This window comes from Ctenopharyngodon idella, chromosome 20 (genome assembly GCF_019924925.1).
Source record: "Ctenopharyngodon idella isolate HZGC_01 chromosome 20, HZGC01, whole genome shotgun sequence".
Lineage (NCBI taxonomy): Eukaryota > Metazoa > Chordata > Actinopteri > Cypriniformes > Xenocyprididae > Ctenopharyngodon > Ctenopharyngodon idella.
The window spans coordinates 27,540,080-27,563,061 of NC_067239.1; the positions used below are offsets into that span (position 1 = coordinate 27,540,080).

The 22,982-nt window shown below is 37.5% G+C and overlaps 3 protein-coding genes across 3 annotated transcripts; 1 reads left to right on the forward strand and 2 right to left on the reverse strand.

The window, feature by feature from the left end:
• Positions 1-296: 296 nt before the first annotated feature.
• On the forward strand, positions 297-9,174 carry lin9 (lin-9 DREAM MuvB core complex component). Its single transcript, XM_051875925.1, has 15 exons — positions 297-424; positions 1,595-1,627; positions 1,747-1,838; positions 1,923-2,027; positions 2,135-2,265; positions 2,593-2,718; positions 3,689-3,846; positions 4,141-4,274; positions 4,377-4,502; positions 5,002-5,103; positions 5,186-5,266; positions 5,365-5,490; positions 5,616-5,798; positions 6,063-6,160; positions 8,491-9,174. The coding sequence occupies exons 1-15, from the start codon at positions 394-396 to the stop codon at positions 8,594-8,596; spliced, it is 1,632 nt and encodes a 543-aa protein (XP_051731885.1). The 5' UTR covers positions 297-393; the 3' UTR covers positions 8,597-9,174.
• Positions 8,902-11,869, reverse strand: mixl1 (Mix paired-like homeobox). Its single transcript, XM_051875926.1, has 3 exons — positions 11,542-11,869; positions 11,234-11,442; positions 8,902-10,279 (listed from the first exon to the last, which is right to left on the reverse strand). Exons 1-3 carry the CDS (start codon positions 11,639-11,641, stop codon positions 9,614-9,616), a joined length of 975 nt encoding a protein of 324 aa, XP_051731886.1. The 5' UTR covers positions 11,642-11,869; the 3' UTR covers positions 8,902-9,613.
• A 4,324-nt stretch (positions 11,870-16,193) lies between these two features.
• On the reverse strand, positions 16,194-22,513 carry zpax1 (zona pellucida protein AX 1). The gene is made up of 21 exons (XM_051876262.1): positions 22,346-22,513; positions 22,154-22,257; positions 21,930-22,025; positions 21,726-21,850; positions 21,512-21,652; positions 21,326-21,433; positions 21,086-21,250; positions 20,917-21,013; positions 20,486-20,703; positions 20,264-20,417; positions 19,731-19,939; positions 19,535-19,652; positions 19,250-19,449; positions 19,036-19,150; positions 18,759-18,928; positions 18,578-18,687; positions 18,353-18,483; positions 17,118-17,307; positions 16,608-16,746; positions 16,437-16,539; positions 16,194-16,318 (listed from the first exon to the last, which is right to left on the reverse strand). The coding sequence occupies exons 1-21, from the start codon at positions 22,369-22,371 to the stop codon at positions 16,242-16,244; spliced, it is 2,796 nt and encodes a 931-aa protein (XP_051732222.1). The 5' UTR covers positions 22,372-22,513; the 3' UTR covers positions 16,194-16,241.
• Positions 22,514-22,982: the final 469 nt, after the last annotated feature.

Genomic DNA, 22,982 nt, shown 5'->3' on the forward strand with positions numbered 1-22,982 from the left:
ATATATTTAAATATATATATATATATATATATATATATATAACTTAAATCATTTATGTCATCTTGAGGTCCTCTAATGTGTCCCGGTCCCCTGGTTGAGAACCGCTGAACTATGGCAAATTCTCCTAATGCCTAGTCCTATGGGGATCAGATTCCGAAGCTAAACCTTTTCAAACCTGTTTATGAAAATAAGAAACTGTCTAAAAATAAAAACACTTGCCTGATCAGTCCTAATGTATCTAAAGATTCTCATTTTCTATACCATGCATCTGAAATCTAAAATGTTTTAATAGTTTGTGAGCGCAGACAGTGGAGTGTTTGTTTGAACTGCCCTCTCTGTCCCACAATGCATCGCGGCACTCGGCCTTTGAAAAACCGGCGCGGCTAATTCAAGATGGCGGAGCTCGAGCAGCTGTTAGACGAGAGTGAGTAAAAAAACGAACTCCTCGCTAAACCTTCATTACTCTCCTGCCGAGCATGTGTCCAGTTTAAAAGCGCTTTATAACTCATTTTACTCGCCATATATTTAAAGTGTTTTTCCATGTTATGAGTGGTGTTAAAATAGACGCAAAGTTATTAGCGCTGAGGCTAACGAGCTAACAGTTAGCTTTCAGAGGCTACTACTATAAATAAATATCATACCTGAAGAGATTTTCGCCTTTAAATACCGTTATAATCATTTATTTATAATCAAAACTAGCCTTATGGCTGATAGTAGTAGCGTGGTGGTTACAATACGTGCAGGGTTGAACTTTATAGACATTTATTGGGTCGTAACTCGATGACAGCTGCTGGGTTTTGTTGTTTTTGTCAGTGTCAGTCTGTTTGTGTTGTAAAACACTCTCCATATGATAAACAAACACTTTACGTATGTTCACAGCATTCTTCCTATGTTAAAATACGCTCTCTGTATGATGCAGTAGTGATGTTTGGATTTTATATGATTCATCAAAATAGTTCTCAGTGGATGTTTTTGTTCCACTGTCATATATACATGCTTTGTTTTTATTGCATTAGGGTAGATAATAATGTAATTCCTCAGCTGTGCTCTTCAAGTGTTATCATTGCCATTAATTGATCATTTTTACTGTTAATATTTGCAATATAAAGTGATTGCATATTGAGCTAGAGCAGTGATAAATGACACATTGTAATGTAGTCAGTACTACAAGCATCTTATGGTTACAAACATATTATCTGTGGTTTCTGGTTGGATCACCATGGTTGGTGATCTAAAATAATAATTATTTTATTATTATTATTTTAATCAACCAGGTTGATCCAACCATAAACCACAAGCTGTGTCATTTATCACTGCTCTAGATCAATATGTACAGAATCACTGTATAGAAAGAGAGAGAGATTTAAAAAAATTATCCAGAGCATTATTGATACATGATTGCAATTTTGTTAATGATTTGGGCTTCTTTTTTTCAACTTTGTTAGCTTTGAGGTGTAAGATAAATAAAACCGTAACTGAAATATGATCTAGGACTTCATCCTGGGTGACTTATTTCAAACTCTTAATCGTATGTTGCTTTTGAAAATTATATATGTAGAAATATATTGAACTCTTTGTGCTCTTTTATCTTCAGGCTCTTCAGCTAAAGCTCTTGTAAGTTTAAGAGGTACGTCAGTCTTTTGTTTCTGACATAAATACATTGCAATGCACATCATCACAAAATGCCTCTTTACATCCCCTCCACAGCTGAGTAATTGTTGGCACTGTTGTTTTGTTCTTCTACAGAAGGAAGTTTGTCTAATACTCTAAATGAGAAGAACAATTTACCAAAATCACAGACCACCAGGGGACGGAGCAGTTACGTTTCTGTGGAAACGGTAAGTTTCATACTCGTTGCTGTATTTCCAGGTTTGCTTTCAGTGGCAGCAGTTTTGCATCTTAGTATTTATTATCTCCTTCAGCCAACAAGGAGCTCAAAGAGGAGTCGACTGTCATGTGAGGATGAGGAGCGGCCTCTCGCCTCCAGATCTCCCAGAAGGAGTCAGAGGGTCACCACTGTGCCTCAGGTGAGAGAGAAACATCCAGGATGTATTTTTAATCAGAAGGATCAATAGATCTCTTGACATGAAGATCTGTGAAATTACATGTTCATTTTGAATGTTTGCCTTTGCAGAAACTTGCAAACGTCACAACACCAGACAAAAGGGCTTCACAGAAAATTGGACTGAGACTAAGAAACTTGCTCAAACTGCCCAAAGCGCACAAATGGTGCATATATGAATGGTTCTATTCAAATATTGACAGGTATGTTCTGCATACTTTATATTTCCAGTCACTGTGTGCGGTTCTTGTGCTGATAATACTCACATTCTTAAATTTGTAATCATTTTGATTATTGAAAAAGTAATAGACTTGCTTTAATAGTCCGCTTGGTTGATTAACAGTAGTGCATGTCAATTTATAATAATAAAAAAAAAAAAATTCTAGATAAATTACGTAAAATTACATACATGCAATTTGCTAACATTAAGTTGTATTGTGTCTGTATCAGCATTATATTAGCATATTGATTGACCACTAATATTTTAAATTGTCTTTCCAAATGTCAGCTTTTTCATGTTTTTTTTTTAGGCCTTTATTTGAAGGAGACAATGATTTCTGCCTGTGTTTGAAGGAGTCTTTTCCCAATCTAAAGACCAGAAAGTTGACCAGAGTTGAATGGGGAACAATCAGAAGACTAATGGGGAAACCTCGAAGGTTAACTGGCTCCTCATTTTTTTAACCTTATACAGTAATCACAATAAATGCCTATAACTTACATGACTAATGATTTACAATTATAATATGTATACATCTAGACAGGGCTTGACATTAACACCCACCAGTCACTCCTACTAGCCACTTTGGTGGGTTGAATTTTATATATAATATATACATTTTTCAATTGCAGTCTTTTAAAAAGGCATCTGAAATAAATTAAATGCAATTTAGTAGTGTCAAAAATATCGATTATTATTTTTATATATATATATATTGATACTGAAATATCTGAAACACTTCCAATGTTCATTTCCCACAGAATAGATATACAATACTCGCTCTCTCATCTCTCCCACAGGGAATTGACATACAAACCCGCCTCCCCTCACTCACTCGTTTCATTTGCTCTGGATGAATATATTTGATATTACAGGGCTTGAATTTCGGCATGGGATTGCGTGTTGTGCATAATTGTACTCATTCCCGTAGATTTTGTGCTCACACCCAAAGTGTACGCACATAAAGCCTCTCAGTACTAAACTGAGTTCATTTTCACTGCTTATTGTGCTTAAACAGTCAAATACACACAAAATAATGTCAAAATGCCGGTTTTGGCGAGTGTTCACGTAAACACAGTCAGTTATGTTTTAAGTTAACATAAACAGTTGAGAAAGAAAATGCATGTGTAACAGCATAATGGATCCGTGCATCAGCTCTTAAAGTGACAGCAGCCTAATATACCTACATCTATATGTCACTATTTCCCCATGGTATTGATATCAAAATTGTGGCCAGTGAAAATGCTGAGTGGCTAGTAACTTTGGAAAACCACTAGCCACTGTGGATGGTGAGCAAAAAAGTTAATGTCAAGCCCTGCATCTGTACTTGCACATAAAAGCTGCATTGGAACGCAAATGTCTTGCTTTCAAATGCTTGGACTTGTGTGTTAATATATTATGTTTTTCAGATGTTCCTCAGCATTCTTCGCTGAAGAACGAATGGCTCTGAAACAAAAGAGGCAGAAGATGCGTCTCTTGCAGCAGAGGAAAATCACAGATATGTCTTTATGCAAAGACTTGCCAGATGAGATTCCTTTGCCCTTGGTTATCGGCACTAAAGTTACAGGTGAGGATCTGATTATACGCTTTTGATATCTGCCATAATCTTATACGATCAGCAGATGTGAAAAGAACATTTCGAAATAGACTTAAGAATGTGAGTTAAGAAAGAATCAGTACCTGATCAGGTGGTCATTTAGTTTTCCAAGTTTTGCACTCTAGAACCATAATTTCTTTGCTTACTGTTTAGGCAAATTAATGTCTTCTAGAACCAAAGAAAATCATAGATATGCCTTTTTGCAAAATGAAATGTTTTGAATACAGATAAATTTTTCCTTTTCCTTTTTTCTTTAAACACTAGCTCGTCTTAGGGGTGTCCATGATGGCCTGTTTACTGGTCAGATTGATGCAGTGGATACTAGTGCAGCAACATATCGCGTGACCTTTGACAGAAATGGGCTCGGCACACACACTGTTCCTGACTACGAAGTGCTTGTAAGAAAAAAAACTCTCATCAAAAAAAAAAAAAAAAAATTGTGTAATCCAATCTTACTATTTGATTTTAATGGCTAACACGCTCCAATGCTTTCTTTCCAGAGTAATGAACCTCATGAGACGATGCCCATATCTGCTTTTGCTCAGAAACAGCGGCCACCTCGTTTCCAGAACTTTCTGACCCCACCCCGTGGATCCTATCCAGGCTCAACCCAGTCCATTTTAATGGTAAAATGAGACTTTCAAAGATGAGTTCCTTGAGTCAGTGATGTCATGACCCAAAAAAAGTCTGTTCTCCTAGGGTTGCATGTCTGCAGGGATAAAACAATGCTAAATGCCAATAATTAAATGCAACAATGTGCAGTTTGTTCTGACCACAAGGTGTTTTCTGTGGTGAATAATTGAGTGCCAAATACATTAAACAATTCTGGAGTCATTTAGAATCCAAACATTCAATCTTTAAGCCAATTCTATGTCATATGAATAATTTTGCATAGTGTTGGGCCATTCATTCATTTCAGTGTTTGATTTTTTTAAGGATATTTTTTGTTTGCTTTTATGACAAACAATTTTGGTGCTATGCAGAGTACCCACTTGATTCAATATAAAACCTGTGTCCTTAAGCAAAGCCAGTTGAGAACCACTGACACAAATAACAGATGTTCAATAATTATTCCAACAAAAAGTTTAGGAAAAATAATTGTAGTTCTCTTTGCTTTCTTCCCAGGATAACGACCCGCTGTTTAGTCAGTCTCCCTGGAGAAGTAAACTGACAGGAACTGATGGAGAGACACTGGGTGGATTTCCTGTCAAGTTTCTTGTGCAAGTGGTGAGAATTGCAATCACTAATGTTATCTATTTACTTGGCATTCATTTTACACAGAATTTAATCTTTTTTTTTCTCCTGCTAGACACGCCTGTCCAAAATCCTCATGATTAAAAAGGAACATATAAAGCATTTGAAGGAGATGAACACAGAAGCTGAGAAACTGGTAAGATTTTAAAGTGCTTGACAGTAAAAGAGCTGATATGGAGTTGTTTTTGTGCACAGATTGTACGCCAAGTAACTTTTTCCATTCTTCCGCTGCAGAAGTCCTATTCCATGCCGATTGGGTTGGACTTGCAGAAGAGATATGCCACAACAGTGCTGGACCTGGAACAGCTTAATAAAGACCTCAACAAAGTCCTCCATGAAGTACAGCAGTTTTGCTATGAGGTACGTATGTTTGTTTGTTTGTTTTTTTCCACCCACCACACTTACTCACTTCCAGATGTTCAGTTCTGGTTTTCTTTGTAATATTTTGGACATAAAACATGCATTCAAATGCCATCTCTGTTCAGCTGGCCCCAGATCAGGGCATGCAGCCTGCAGATCAGCCCAGTGAGCTGCGACGGCGCTGTGAAGAAGAGTCACAGGACGTTGTGCGTCTGAGTAACGCGTTGCCTGATGGAGAACAGCGCGTCCAGAGCCCCGGCCTCACTCAGCTTGTCTCTCGTCTCACGGCACTCCTCCTGCAGATTAGGGTACCAGACTATACTGTTCACCCTTGCATGTCGTTTACAACAACATTTTTTTATTTTTTGAGGAGAAAATCATTTTTGCTCCTCCTTATCACTAAAAAGCATTTACATAGAGCACAGACCAAGAACTTGTGAGCCAGGATTGCCATGCTTCAGCTTAATAATACTAGTTTAACTAAGTTGTTTGTTCTGCTCTGTCAAGCACTTTTACATGCATATGTACTTCACTTTTGATCCTGATCATATTTCTCTCCTTATTTAATGCAGTGTTTGGCCGAAGGGGGAGACTTGAACTCGTTTGAATTCAAATCACTCACAGACTCTCTTAATGACATAAAGAGTTCAATAGATGACTCCAACCTCAGGTAATACTAGTTTTGCTTTGTTTTTCATGCATGCGTTTAACCCTCTGGTGTTGTTAATTAAAAGAAAAAAAGAAAATCATCAGAATGGTACGAAACTCTGTGACTGTGACTCTGTGACTATGGCAGTCGCTATGTGACTTTGTTTTGAAAAAACTAAATGGTCGTAAAAATGTTTTTTGTGTGTGTGTACAATCTATAAATCGGCCACAATGCAGAAAAATGCACAGCAATGAAGGAGTGACACTAACCCTGGTGTGGCTGTAATGTCTTTCTCTGTGTCCAGGTTTGACTAGTAAATATTAATGCAAAAACTGACACTTCAAATCAACATTTAAAAAAAAAAAAAAAAAAAAAAAAATCTAAACATTGACAAAAAAAGTAGTGTTTGAGAATGTCTAAATATATATCCAAAGTCTTTTTATATATAACTATATAGTAATCTAGTGGTTACACCATGGCATTACAGATGTTTTTCTTTTTTTATGACCACCAGATGTCACTAATCTGCCTTCAAAAATTGGATTTTAAAGGCATTGGGTGTCATTAACTAAGCATGCGAATGTGCGTGAATTTGCGCATAGGAACAATTTTAAGAGCAAATCATGATTCACCAAAAATTTCGTAGTAAAAATCATTCTAAATTTACGACAAAATATAGGAACAACTGAAAGCACTCATACGCAAAAAAAGCACTTGCTCTGTACAGCCTTATAATCATGTTAAGAAGTTATATAAATATGGAATTTCATTCTAACACAACTTTAATTTTATTTAAGTATGTTACATTAATTGTATTATCTAATCCATATAATTATATAATAAATAAATAAAATTATATAATAAAATGAGTAAATAATACAATTTAATCTTTAAAAAAATGTATCATATACAGTGATTATGTTCAGCTGTGAGGTTTCTCTGAATAACGCTAATATACGCTTATGTACAGCTGGCTCATGAGAGGTCTGTAATCTGGGTCTGTATCACAGTTGTTTATTGTGAGAACTGGTGAAAATGGCATGTTTGGCTTTGCTTGAGGATCAGGCAAGAGCGCGTCTATAAACAGCGGCATTTCTGACAAAAGTGACATAAGCCTGTAAGGAAAGCGTGCACGGAAAGCCCTTATACGGACATGGTTTGGCATGTTTTATGCAAATGACTAACCTTGTGCATGCGGCCACTCATTTAGAATACTCCAAATTCAATAAAATAAGAATGAGGTTAGGAACAAATTCATGTGATATATTCTATATTATTGAACAAAAGTTTTTACACTGATTTTACTGAAAATAAAAAAAGTTACATTTCAGGTGTTTGGTCACTTTTTACCACAAACAACACAAGTGTGACTCCCAAATAAACAATACCAGAGGGTTAAAGGGTTAGTTCACCAAAAAATGTAAACTCTGTCATTAATTACTTACCCTCATGTTGTTCTGCACCCGTAAGAATTTCGTTCATCTTCGGAACACAAATTAAGATATTTTTGATAAAATCCGATGGCTCAGTGAAGATGCCCAGAAAGCTACTAAAGACATATTTAAAACAGTTCATGTGACTACAGTGGTTCAACCTTAATGTTATGAAGCGACAAGAATACTTTTTGTGCGCCAAAAAAATAAAATAACGACTTTATTCAACAATATCTAGTGATGGACGATTTCAAAACACTGCTTCATGAAGTTTAATGAATCATTTGTTTTTAATCAGTAGTTCGGAGTGTATCAAACTGCCAAGCTCAAGTGATTTCAGTAAACGAGGCTTCGTTACATCATAAGTGTTTCGAAATTTCAATGGTTCACCACTTTGGCAGTTTGATACATGCTCCGAAACAAATGATTCGTTAAGCTTCGAAGCTTCACGAAGCAGTGTTTTGAAATCGCCCATCACTAGATATTGTTGAATAAAGTCGTTATTTGTTGTTTTGGTGCACAAAAAGTATTCTCATCACTTCATAACATTAAGGTTGAACCACTGTAGTCACGTGAACTGTTTTAAATACGTCTTCAGTAGCTTTCTGGGCATTGAAAGTGTTAATTGTCTTGCTGGCGATGCAGACCTCACTGAGCCAACGGATTTTATGAAAAATATCTTAATTTGTGTTCTGAAGATAAACAAAGGTCTTATGGGTGTGGAACGACATGAGGGTGAGTAATTAATGACAGAATTTTCATTTTTGGGTGAACTAACCCTTTAAGTTTTTATATTACATCATTGTTGTTGTTCCCATTTCCCAGTCACACAGTTCAGTTCCCATCTAAAAAGAACTCAAAACATTCATGTGCTTTGCTTTTAAAACATTGTCATCTACAATAATCTGTCTTCTGCAGTTGTTTTCAGGATAATGTGGAGATCCATGTAGCACACATACAAAGTGGTCTGAGCCAGCTAGGTAACCTCCATGCTTTCTCTGCCAACAACACCAACAGAACGTGACTGAAATAAACTTGCACGCCCCCTGAGAATCTAATCTCAAATACAGACAGCGACTCACCTCTTCAGCTCACCACTTTGTTCTTTTGTGTTCGTTCTGTTTGACGTTATGAAAGGTCAGAATGTGTGTTCAGTAACTGTACCTGCAAAAGTAGTGTTCAAATTCCATGCCCGAAGGCACCAGAGTGTCTTGGATGATGTTCGACTAGCTAGCAAAAAAAACGGAGTGTGAAGTTTTGTTTTGTAGACGTAAATGTTTGACATAATTTGAGATGTTACTCGCACTCAATTTTATATTTAAGTTTCCCTTTATTTTTATTATTATTGCTGGTTTCCAACTAGGGTGTATGCTGAGTGACACTACTTATTGGTGCAGTTTGTTTGTTTGATTGAAATCGTTTTGCATAATTTTATTTCCTCTGTCTCTCTCTCGAAGTGCTTAACTTTGAGTGTCCTGAGAGAAGAGGTACTGTTCTGTCTGTTTTAAACTGTTCTGTATGTTTTAAATATGTACATTGTAGATAACTGTACAGTTCACTCAAAATATATCAATAAATTGATCATATATAGGGTAATGTGGACATTTTTGACTTGCCAGATTTAGGTATTTTTGCAAAGCAACCAATCTGTTTATACAAGTCCTATAATAGACAGCTGTGTGGAATGAAACAGTTTGTCTTGTCCTTAGAAGAAGAAATAATCACCCAAATGCCCCACTGGTGTGTTTTTAAATGCGGTAGTTTTGTGGGGTTTTTTAACCTGTAAGTGTATGCATGAAAACAAAACATTTGTAAATAAATTGATTTCTATTATCTTCATAAAGGCTCAGAGTCTGTATTTTGGTGGTTTATAGAGATTTTTATTATGAATGTAGAATGTCTCCCTTTTACCCCCAATTGTTTGATAATCACATACATAATATACAATAATATCTGAAATATACAATAAATATCTGATTTTCAAACCTTAAATGTTCTTCAAAGCTTCAGATAAAGTCTGTGAGTGTTAAAATTTAAAAAGCTAAATAAACCCATTAAAAATGGCTTCTCTTTCCCAGTCCGAGTCTGAATCTGAGAACTCCACAGCTTCACTTGCTCTGATAGGAGAAAAGGTTCCAAAACTTCCTGGCTGGACCTTGACTGGCATGTTTTGGACAGAACAGGCAACATGTTTGGGGGATGATGAAGACATCATGAAGTTATTCTGTGATGGAAGAGGTGGAATAACCACCTTCATCTCCGGCCCAATGGTTTTGTTTGGTGGGAAGTTGTCGTACTCCACCAAAAATTGCTTCATTGTAGACTTAGCATGGCTTGCGGCCGTGAACTGCCCATGTCCCTTCGGATACTGCTGTGCGTAATTGCGTGGCACCACAACGCTCAGATGATCTGCTTTGATTTGGTTCTCCTCGGTTCTGCTGAACATGCATGGAATCGTGGTCGGGTCATATATGTCACCTTTCATGGTGCAGATCTTCTCTTCTGAAGAGTTGATCATCTGTTGACTGAAGTTGTCCATTGCAACAAACTTTGGTGTTCTTTGTGTCTCCAGGCCGGTGTGGTTCTGATGTGTCATAAACTGGTTCATAAGGAGATTGTTGGTGGTCAGGATATTTCCACCGGTCTTGTTGGGAACAGGAACTCCCACTTGCCGCCGTGACTTTGCCCTTCGGTTCTGGAACCACACCTGAATAGAAAATGAACACAGTTGTTTAGGAACCTGATGCCATTCAAGCGTTATCTACAACATTTTTAGTAATAGGGCAAACAAGTAAACAGAAACAAAACTACACTGGCATAAATTCAGACAAATGTAGAGGAAAACGGGGCTTGTTGTCACACTTTTACTAAAACTGAATGATTGAACTGTTCTCAGGACAAGGGTATTTTTCATAAATGTTGGAGCAAGCTGTTATATAAGGTAGTCAACATTTGAAGTGGATCAAAAAAGTTCATCAAAGTTGTCCCAAGAACTAAGTTGTCCTAAAAAGAAGGTTTTAGGACAACTTTTTTGAAAGGTTTCGATCCACTTCAAATGTTGACTACTATATTTTAATTGCATACAAAATAATGTTTTGTTTTACGGTTTACATTTTAATTAAATTTTTCATCTAGATAAACTTAAATACATAGCATATTACATTCATGGATGATGTTTGTTTTTTTTACTTTAGATTTTACAAATTCTCAGATCTGTGTCAAACGTCACCTTTTTTGTAAAAAAAATATATCCATATTTAACAAGTTATGAAGTAAAATATCTAGCTTCCGCCAGACTGCTTTCTGTATTCAACGTACGAAGAAAGTGTAAAACTCTTAAAAAGCTTATTTTTTACACAAACGCATTGCTTCGCTTCAGAAGGCCTTTATTAACCCCCCGGAGCCGTGTGGAATATGTTTATGATGTATGGATGTGGATGGAAGCACTTTCTTCAGCTCATACTCGCTCACTCCCATTATAAAGCTCGAATGCATCAGGATATTTATTAAAATATCTCAGATTGTGTTCATCAGAAAGAAGAAAGTCATATACACCTGGATGGCTTGAGGGTGAGTAAAGCTTGGGCTAATTTTCATTTGAAAGTGAAATAATCCTTTAAGCAGGTCTTTTCCTGAGGAAGATTGCAAACAGAAATCTCACCTGAATTCTCGACTCTGGCAAACCGGTCAGTGCCTCAAGTCTCTCTCTTAAATAAATATCGGGGTATTTGGTGTCCAAGTAAACTTTCTCTAGGACGTCAATCTGCTGCTGCGTGAAGTTGGTACGTTTTCTGCGGTGCGTAAACAAGCTCGCGCTGTCCGCCCTGGAGGCGCCATTGAGGAACTTCATCTTGTCTTGAGCTGCGTAATCTGAACAGAAACACGGATGAAAATGATTTAAATTAGACGAATTGATTACTCGATCACTCTCAAATGCTTTTTAAGAAATATCCCTGAGTAAACACCCACCTGTTGTGTGCATGTTAGTCCTCCTTTCCAAATCTGCGGTTGGAAACAGCTGGAATTGCTTTAAGTGTCCATTCCCAAGGTTTCCATGCACGACTGCCATTGTAACCTAGTCCTACTCGTGTTCAGTTTGCAATAATTTGACTTCCCTTCGAATGGCATTATATACCCAGTAAGCCAGCCTTCCCTCAGAGCTGATCAAAGTGAAGCTGAGGGGCGGCAGGACGCAGGTGTGAATTTTTGACATTCGTGGGCCATTTGCATCTGTAAAAGGTTCGTGTGTGAGTTTAATGGGATCTCCACCCGAATACACATGACTTGAAAAAACATGTACGTGTATTGTTGGGTTGAGATGTTTTCCTGATCAGCTCTTCAGTTTGCAGCCTTGCACTTCCTGCAGACTGCTCAGCATTTTATACAATATCTTGTAGAAATGCTTTAGATGTTTATATGGGTCTTTCATTGGACCCTGTAGATTTTTAGAATATACTTTTTGTAGACATGCATCATAGGAGAATTCTGTTTTTAAATGTATTTATTTAAATATCACTGTTTCCAACAAAAATGGTTGTAGCCTAGAGAAATTTATACTACTGATTTGGAGGGGGAATCATTTAAAATGATAAAAATCAGTTTTATGTTGACAAAAAAAACTTTAATTTTACTTTGTGATATATATTTTATATTAGAGTTTTTTTTTATAATTTAATTCATATTTTAAAATTAAAAGTCTGGGTCTGGGACAAGGGTAAAAGAGCAAAACAAAATATAAAAAGCACAAAAATAAATGGCAAGGGAATGGTAAGAAACATAAACTTACAAGTTTTAAAGTAGCTGTCACAGTTAAAATCTGTTTTAGCAAAGAACAACCCCTGTGACAAAAAAAAAAAGTAAAAGAAAAAGTATTTTAAAACTTTATTCTAATTTTTTTTTCATTGGTTGTTTTGAATGGCATGGAACAAGCTTGTATCATATTGATAAAATTTGTCCCAGTGGCCTGTAGAGTTAATGTAAAAACTGTTCATGCAGTCTGACAATGATTCAGACAGGTTTTCTTGACACAGACAACACATTAAGGGTCCAAACAGTCTGTATTCTTTGTCTCATCTGTAATTTGCACTGCAGACCTGGTGAAATGACATCTTGCTCCAGTGAATACTTGTGTGGGGCTGAAATGACAATAAACTAAACTAAAGAAAACACATTTAGAGTACTTTTGCAATAATGCTAATGTTTAATCCTCTTTTGTCTTGTTTTAAATGCCTCCACTAGATGAACATTTTTAACTTTGATCAGATCCAGGGCCACAATGATTAACTCACCTATTCAAAAATATCACCATCTGGAAACATCAAACATAAGTCTGTGTCTTTTGAAGCAGCCAACTGCAGCAGCTAATGATCAGCCATTAACACATCAGCTGCCATCTTTGATAGACAAAGCTTTCTCACCTCCAAAATACCTCCATAGACAGAGGGATTAGCGAGGGACATTTTGCACTTAATGTCACAAATTTGTTGGCATCATTTGTCTAGACATTTGTCTAGAGTTTTTCCTTCTCTCTTACTTTTTTTTTTTAATGTAGAAAAAAACTCATCTAAATTAACAATTTAAAAAAGTTAGCAGTTGTCTGTTTAATAAATGATATCCTTCAAAGATAACACAATTTTGTATTGATTAACCTAAGTAGGTCTTTATATAAAATGCAATAATGCAAACCCAGTAATTATTGCTGTTTATTTTGCCTCCATAAAATAAATGTAATTACTTGTGTCGCATTTTAATCGTTAAACGATCCTTGAGACAACGCAAGTGCAACCATACTTATAAAATCCAACCTCGTTTTGAAGGTTTTCATCAAAACCTTTGACATTATTCAAAACACAAGTGGATTAAAGCACATTAAATTTATATTATACTATATTATAACCCTAACCACTGCACAACAGTATAAAAATGTAGCATGCCGATAAATGTACAATCAACAAAAAATGTCAAAAGAAAGGCATCATAAAAGTATACGACTCAGATTCCATGAAGGATCCGGCCTGAGGATTTGCTGTTCGGTGACCTTGTACAATATTTCCTGACCCTGCCAAAGTCTAACACTTGTTTACACTCTAAAATGTAGCGTAAGGAACTTATTTATAATATAAATCGCCCAGCATGACAAAAGTCACACAACATGCATGCTCACTTCATACTGACACAGGTTTGGGAACAAGTATTTCGCCTGTGATATCTCTCTCTCAATACATTTTTATAACCAGTGGCTGCCCAAAAACACATTTAAAGGGGAAAGAAGAAAATAGATCATAAATATCAATACACTAGCAAGCGGTGCTTACAGACAGATGTTATCAGAGGTGTGTCTGAAAGGGAGGCTCCATGTGCCCAAGTGTTTTATTCAGCTCTGACTAATGACTTCCTTTTGTTTTTGCTCTGCTTCCTAAGCTTTTATTCCCTCATAATGTCCCTTCACCCCACAGTCAAGCTTTTTTGTTCTAATCAGTGTTGTTACATTTAAGAAATATGAGACAATCAACAAACATACATCAAATTTGTGAAGGGATTTCTTTTGAGCATTTGAAATTTGATGGCCAGAGTCATCCACACAAAATATCAATCACTACTTTTGATCCCAGCCTTTTCTGCTATTTTTGTAATATCAGAACGTTTCAAAACTGATTTGAAATGGTAAGCAAGATCATTTTATACAATAAACAAAGATGTATATGCCACCCAAAAATGGAAGGTACATTAGGTGGAATAGGAAGTAGAAGTGTCACTGTCATGAGTCTGGCACCCAGACCACACTTCAGCAAAGATAAGTGCAGAAGTGTGAAGGTCTCCACTCCTAACACACATACAAGATAAGGAGCTTTACCTTTTAAATGAACATTTGAAACCTCTTTAAAAGTCCCACTTTTAAATTTGTTTTTAAGTGATTCCCTTTTGCAAAAAAAAAAAAACAACAGGAAGTGCACAAAATTACAAGCAGCTGAAAAAAAAATCATAGATCCACAAAAAGTACTAAAAATGCTGTATTATGCATGCCAGGCCAGTAGTTTGCAATGTCACTTTGTAAAGAAACACTATACACTCTTATCCACCTTATTTTTCAGGTAAGAGCGGGTGCTGCCATTTGTAAATTTAATGGTTGCATCCAAAAACTTAGGTCAGCGAGGCAACAAGTCAGCTGCCTATCAGGCAATGACTTTGCAGGCAGCGTTTGCACATGAAGGACAGACTTATGAGGCAGTGTAACAGTTTAATGATTTACAGAAAAATAGCATGAGCTTTGGTGATATCTAAGCAAATATTGAAGTACTACAATAGTAATTTCTCGCTAGAAAGGACATCAAAAGTGGAAAACAATGGTCAAAAACATACATTTAAACACAAACTGACACCAACTGCAACTTTCAGATGCTATATTTTTTTTAGCTCAACTGTCACAGAATGGAAAGCACAGGATTGTGGGATATCAAAGGCAGCATATGATACATCTACGCAGCCTTCAAAAATCAATCAGATGAAGGCATCTCATGAGACAGGAAGTGAAGCTAACTTGATTCAAACATGCCTTGATGTCTTCCTACCTTGGAATGCATCCTCCGAAGGCAATGTTTTTCTGTTTTTGGATGCAGCCAATGTATCTGGCTTCCAGTGTCATTTTACCTAGATTCCAGTTATTTTTAGCTGTTTTTGTACTTATGCTGCTTGATATTGCAAACTGGTATTTCTTACCATATTATTTTAATGTATTGTCTTAATTATAAACACGCTGATTTGTAGAGCAGGCAGTTTTACAGTTTACTGCACTTTGATATTCTTCTCATAATTTCCTTATAGCAGCAAATAAATCAGAAATCTTGCACATTTACAGAAAACACCTTACTTGAAAAATAAGGTGGACTGACTGAACACAACACACATGCCATCATGGTTCACAAATTCATGTTTTTAATAGTTCACAGTATGATAAAAACAGTATTATCAAAAACTTGCACTTTGAAACCAGTTTTCAGAAGTCTGCACTTTCTGGCCCCTAAAATGCCATTGTAGTGTAAATAAACAGCCAAAAAGTTCTGTCAAGTTGAAAACTGTCTTGTGTAAATGACCCCCAAGTTACAACTTTTGGTAACCACTGGCCATCACCACATCATACAACAATATTCATGATTCAAAATAGATTTGATTAGAGTTTCTTGAATACACATTAAAGGGAGGGGAGTACAATGTAGATGAAATTGATAAACTTTGTTACTATAGGAATAAATCTCAAACAGCCTTGTTTATCACTCACATGTGGACTAAAGTAGGAAGAGAGCTTTCGCTGTGAAATGATTGTGCAAAATCTAAAGTAACAATGCAGAAGACTTGGAAACTAGGTGAACAAAATTCCTATTCCAATTTACTTATTGTCTGCCATTAATGCTGTAGTTGTGAAGCTGCTCAGATCTGAGCATCTGCTCCATGGAGAAAACTGAACTCAAATGTGACCATCCATGTAATACCAAGTTATAGGTTAACAATATTAGTACTACAGCTCTAATGGTGTTATTCTCCCTTGGTTTAACCAGTCAGTGCCATATAGAAATGGCCCAATTACACATTAGGCTGAAATTGACAAACTGCAGGAAACACAAAGATAAAAGGCTTTTTGAAGGAGACTTTATTAAGACTGCAAAACAAATTGACTAAGAGGCAGAGAGCAGTATTTTTCCTGTTGACAGCTGCGCTTTCTGGATCTGGGCATTAGTAGCAGCTCTTCGTACTGTCACGGGGAGGGGGATCAGTTAGATTGGATAGATTTTGCAACCCAAATGGACAATTTAGCATACTAGCTCCAAATATTTGATATATAGATATATATAGAGAGAACAGGAGCATACCTTTCTTTCCAGTTTTTAAAGGAATGGGAGACGGACACTGTCTCTTGCAGATAACATCATTCTGATTGACATCACAGAGCACAGCATCACAGTGCACATAAATCTAGAGAGAGAAGTAGTATTAGTGATACAGCCAAATGCACAATCACTTCTTAGATAAGATATAATTACCTGATCTTGGAACATGACACCATTCTGCACAAAAGTAAACATCTTGATTTCAAAGCGTTTCATGTGAGATGGGTACGGAACTGCACCGGGAGTCACAGGGTGGAAAATGGTCTGGTAGTGGTCAGCCAGATTCACACAGCTGTCAAAAAAAAAAAAAAAAAAAAAAAAAAATATATGGATGCAAACAAAGCAAATTTTAAAAAGGTCCTTTTCTAAGCCATGTCCTTCCACAGCAATCCTACATTTATGCACTTAAATGCTTTCATGCAGCTTACACTGCATGTAAGGTATAAGTTAAATTTGCTTTAGCTGCATGCGTTGCAACTGCGCCAGGGAACATTTAAAGTTGACAAGCAGCAGCAACCCTCGCTTTAGAAATAAAGGTTTGTGGAATGTGGATGGCCACAACCTGTCGCTTATGTAGGACTGATCAGTAACATTTAATAGGAAAGGCTTAGCAAAGGGTCAATTAAAAGTGGTTTAAAAAAAAAAAAAAAAAAAAAGAATTACCCATCTACAATCAAGTCCCATCTTGGAGTAGAGTTCCGGCCTTCTTTCAGAGTAGCCCAACAGTTCTCCAAGACTAGCTCTATCTGAGGATCAGTGGACTGAAGCAACACCACCTCAAAGAACAGAGGACTTCTTAAGTACTGTACAACTGGGTAATCCTCCACTACATAGAAGTTATTAAAAGAGTCATCTGGATGGAGAGGGAGACAAAGCAACAAGATCCATGAAGAGCACGTTTTCCCGCCATTTGTTAATTTTTTCCCCCAGACAACTAGATTTAGAAGCAAGATAGAATGTTTTACATTTTTTAGGACCTAGTCATCTCATGAACAAGCAGGCTAAAATTGGTTTTAAATTTGGCATTAACAAAAACATCCTTCCATGACCAGATCACTCAAGAGCAGGGATCAACTCTGGCCCTTGCCATTCACTTTCCTGCAGAGTAACAGTGAGTATCCACTGGCACAGAGCAGGCAAAGCAGAGTGAGCATTTTCAATTCATTCCTATGGAAGTCGAGCTTCACAATCCCACAATGCACCTCACGAGCGTGAAGCTCAACTTCCATAGGAATGAATTGAAAACGCTCGCTCTGCTCCACCCGCTCTGTACCAGTGGACACTCACCGTTAAGCTCAAAACACACCAGGACAAGCTGCCTACCCCTGCTAAAGATGGATGTGCAGTTTTAGTTGCACCTTGAAAGTTTAACATTAGCTACTACAGAGTTAGAGTTAATTTGCTTAGAGTTGTTACACCATTGTAGCGGCCTTAAGGCCCAGATATACTGCAAGTGAAATCCAAGAACTGGTGTGACATTTTGAAAAAAAAACAAAACAAAAAAAAAAAACAGGCCAAAACAAAAGTTAGTTTCGGGGCTTTGAAACAACTTGCCAAAGCAAACTTTTCAGAAGGGTTTTTACCATCTGGAGTGAACCTTCGAACCATCATTGGCCAGTGGCAATTACGTAATGGGTAGGTGTACTCCAAGGCCTTTGCGGAAATATTCTCCAGTTCACTTTTGTTCAGTCAGTTGGGGCCAGAGAAAATGTGAACACTTGAGAAAACTGCTTTTAAAAGTAATTTTAGCTGAAAGTGATCGACACTGCTCTTAGTGTGGGTATCATTGGGATGTTCGGTAAAAGTATCCTGCTGCACAGGTGTCATTTTGGACTTCACAGAGTATATCTGGGTCTTTCAGCAGATGGCATTGAAGTTGTTACAGCACTTTACCCTACCCCTAGCAAGTCTCAGCACAACTTGCAGCTCCCCAAAACCAGTCTCCGGCAAAGGTTCACTTTCCCGCGGCTTTGTGAAAAAAGCAATTGTCTGGGTATCATTTAGAGTGTAAAAGCAGGACATGGTCACTCTAACAATGAGAGAGAAAGAACATGTTACAATTTCAAGACAACAATTAGCAGGCATGATATATAGACAAAAATGGTGTGTATAGTCCATCTCACCGATACTCTGGATCAGGAGGACTGGTGGGTTCTTTTTTACCCTGCTGGTAAACTGGTAGCCCGTTACCCAAAGTGATTTCATTCTGATACATCAAGATGCCATCATAGAACTGAGGGAGAGACGGGAGCATAAGAGGGTGCATGTTTAATACTAGAGCAACTAAAGGCATCACCTCCATACCATTCTTGTGGTTCCACAACTGTTTGCCTCAAAAGAGAAGTAGGCAAAGCGGTCATTGCTGAATTTGGGTCTGCATGAGGGATCTCTCAGGGTAAGTTGACGGGGGACAAGCTGAGGTACGGATTCCACCTTTACTGCAAGGGCTGACATGGAGCCATTGCTGAAACACTCTGGAAAAGGTCATGCCAAAACCATTGTTATTCTCAATGCAAAATGCCATGGAAAGTGCCCGTTAAAAAGGTTATAACTTGCAAGAACACCATGCAAAAGAACATACCAGTCATGGTCATGGGGAAATTGCAAGCCAGGGAGAAGTCACTCAGGGACCATTTGTTGATGGGCTCCCATAGCAATACATCAAGCCGTGCTCTCAAGGATGATGGGTACATCAGCTGCAAAGTAATGCGAAACATTTAAAAAAAAAAAAAAAAAAAAAAAACCACCCACCCCACAGCAAAAAGTAAACAAAAAGTAACAAAGGAAAGTCATACCTCAAACGCAACGTCAAAGGCTAGGAAAGGCACCACCAAGCTCATGTGAGTAGCGTTCTCCTTTACACCATACTCTGCTCTCCGGGCTGGAGTCAGGTCACGCGTACCCAGCATAATATTAAAGTTTTTGCCCATATTTCCATACGAGATCGTTATGTAGAACTTTTCCTTATCACAGGTCCCACCCACAGTTGGGAGAACTGGATGGGGAACAACTCATTAGCAACAACAACCAGTCCCTTCAGTATGTAAGAAATGTCTTCTGATCCCCAAATTGTCACTTACTGATATCTTGAAGAGTTACATCAACACTTGCAGTGTAGGAGAACGGAGTGTATTTAGGGAGGATCATAAAACCGTAGATAAGGGGAAGACTATAAACCGTAACCAATAGATCAGTTTGCTGAAATGAAAAAAAATAAAAAGAGCAGATCAGAAACGGCAATAACAAAACAGCCTCGCTAAATTATTAGACACTCACAGTTTTCACAACAAAAGGATCAGAGAAGGGGACTTTTAGTCGAAACGCCTTGGAGCCATTTTGAAAGCGCTGTTCCTGTATGTTGAATCCCCTCACATTGGCCTCTGCCACAGTAAGTACTCCAGTGGAAAAGGTGATGTTTACCAACTCAACATCGTAAAGGAAAGGACCCAAGAGCACATCAAACATCCTTTGGTCTATATCAGTGACTACAAGAGAAAGGATGTCAAGAAGCCAGCCAATAATATTTAAAAAAAAAAAAAAAAAAAAAAAAAAAAAAAAAAAAAACCCACACACACACACACAAACACAACACAACCCACTTCTGCTACACTAGCAACACCAAATGGATTATCAATTAGCGCATGTAAACCAAGCCAAACATTAAAATATTGGCTTAGCCAATGGTGCAAGAATACATGTTCAGGAAGACAGCGGGAACCTTGTTTTGGAAGTTTTTTGCAATGTTATTTGATGCTGCTAGTGGCACCAATTACACTTGCTTGGAACATCAAAGAACCCACAACACTCACAGTCAACAAATTGGGGTGGTCTAGGCATAAGAGGAGTCTTGATGGGGAAGAGGACTGTGTATCTAGTAGCATCCAAGCCTCCCTCACTCCACAGTAACTCCAGCATTGCCTCGATGCTGTATCTGATGTGGTACTGGTTATTCACAGCATGACTCTACAAAAGGATACAACCATTAGCTTTAGCTCAAGACTTACAGCAGTCAAATTCAAGAAAAAGCAAACCTTGTAGTAGCCATCTGGTCCACCAATTGGAATCTTCATTACAATATTGGAGTCCTCTATTGTCAAGATATATCCTCTAGCGGTCATTTGTGCAGAGTTTATTTGCTTTCCATCGATTCCCATGTACATCCCAAGGATACTTGTCTTAGAAGAACTCATTAGTGGATTAAATTGGGGGAAGTACCAGGTGATCATTTCATCCGTAAAAGAAAGTCCACCTGTAAGTGAAGCAATAGATCAGGGTTGCTCTATCCTGGTCTTGGAGATCCACTTACCTGAAGAGTTTTGTTCCAACATACCTAGCTGTAATTTAAGTAAACCCAAAGACCTTGTTTAGTTGACTTGGATGTATTTAATTGGAACGTAACACTTCAGGAAAGAAAGTGGCTCTCCAGGATAAGGAACAAAGGACCCTGAAAATATACACATACCAGTTGGACATGCAGCAACAGTATCCAACATGGTTACGGACCACTGTCTCTTGAAGTAGGTAGTCACCCTGATTATCTTCATTGGCACTCCATTCACCTGTAGAGCAGGTACAACCTTAGTTCTAGCTCTTAGCAAACTAATGAAGGTAGCACTAGAGTTTCCACTCACATTTTCTACATAGGTCTCAGGCATGTCATAACCACTTCGTAGCACCAGTCGAGACTTGGTTGTTGTTACTCCATATCCTGTCTTTAGGGCATCTTCCAACACCATGGCTTTTTGTTTAGGTGTGAAAAACACCATCCGCCAGATGTTGTATCTGGAGGTAATAGCCTGGAAGGTGAGGAGTGCAATGTGACCAAGCTACATTTGCAAAGATAACACAAAACAAGAACTGAATCTCCGTACCTCAGAAACCGTATCAGTCCACTGGTCATCAAACATTGTTTGATCTCGGGCCAGCTTGGGCTGCCTACGCATGGCTGTAATTTCCCCCGGCAATCGGTTAACGGAAACCTAGGAGGAACCATTGTTCAAATATCTAAAAATCACTATTGCTTGATGTTTTGTGGAATAAGCAAACCAAAGATTTACCTCCATATAATTCCGATCGCAAAGAATTTCACGGGGGGCCCATTGGTCATAGGTACAGGTCTTCTCCACCTGAAAGACATCTTGCTCCGCTTTGACACCACGCACCCGGACACGCATGTCAATATCAAACACACGATCATCCTGAATGGAGAACAGAAAGAAGTGAAAGATAGCAGAATACAGCAATTGTTTAAGGCCAAAGACAGCCAATTACCTCATTCCCTGCAAAACAGTTAAGGAGAGATGCAAAGACTCTGTAGTTTCCCCAGGGATCAGAGTCTATACTAAAGCCACATTTAGTAGCCAGGCTTGGCGTTATAGGCTCAATTTGGGAGCCATCTGAAAAGGAAAAAGTACAAAGTTAAGACATGAATATAGATTACAATCATCTTGATTTCCAATATAACAGGCAACTTACTGATAGCATCAAATTCAACCAGACTTCCAAAAGCTAGAGATTTATCTACAGTTAGCCGCATATAACTTCCCAGACAATCGGTTTTCAGTCCAGTTCCTGAAAAACACATAATTTGAGAGAAACAGAGGGAAAGTAGACATCAGTGGCAATTGTGACCCACCACACCTAAACAATTACACACACACACACACACACACATATATACACACACATACAAAACATACTTTGGTTGAAATTCTGTGCTGGAACCACATTGAAATTCTTCTGTGGCGATACAACATTGAAATTCCTCTGTGCCAAAACCACAACCATCAACAGCCATAAAGTACTGAAAGAGAATAAAACATATGAAAAAAAAAAAAAAAAAAACACTAAAACAAAGCAACAAAGCATTCTCAACAGAGAATATAACTTACCAAATCCCAATAAGCCATGACATCATTGCTCAAAAAAAAAAAACAGGCCTCTGTTTTCAGGTGGTCAAGATCTACAGAAACCACCACAATTTAAAGCCTTCAAGATCAAGAGCTGAAAACAATACTCATAAAGATTTCTGAAAAGGAATGTATAAACAAACCAAATACTGTGCACAGGTGATGCTAATCATCAACTAAAACTCAGGTGTCATGAGTTAACTATTATGCTGCAGTATTTAGAGAGAGGAATTCTGAATGAAAGCTGAGCCAGCCAATGATCGTTGCAATAAATTAGGACATTTAAGAAGCCTTTATTAACATGTATTAGAGAGAAAAAAAAACAAAAAAAAAAACCATTACTGGTGTGCATCTTGAGACAAAACAATGGCACTGACATATTTTAAGATGTTGCTTTCAGTTAAGACTAGGCTTAAGCCTAAGAGACTAGGCTTAAGCCTTATCTGTGAAACCAGCCATGTATTTCTAGTAACAGTATATGTTACTGGAAAGGTGAAATAAATTTAGACCATTTTAGTTAGAAACTGCAATGTATGAATAATAGCAGTAATGAGTAGTTTTTCCTTTGTGGTTTTTAATTTGAGAATACAACCCATACTGTAACTAAATTCTATTTAAA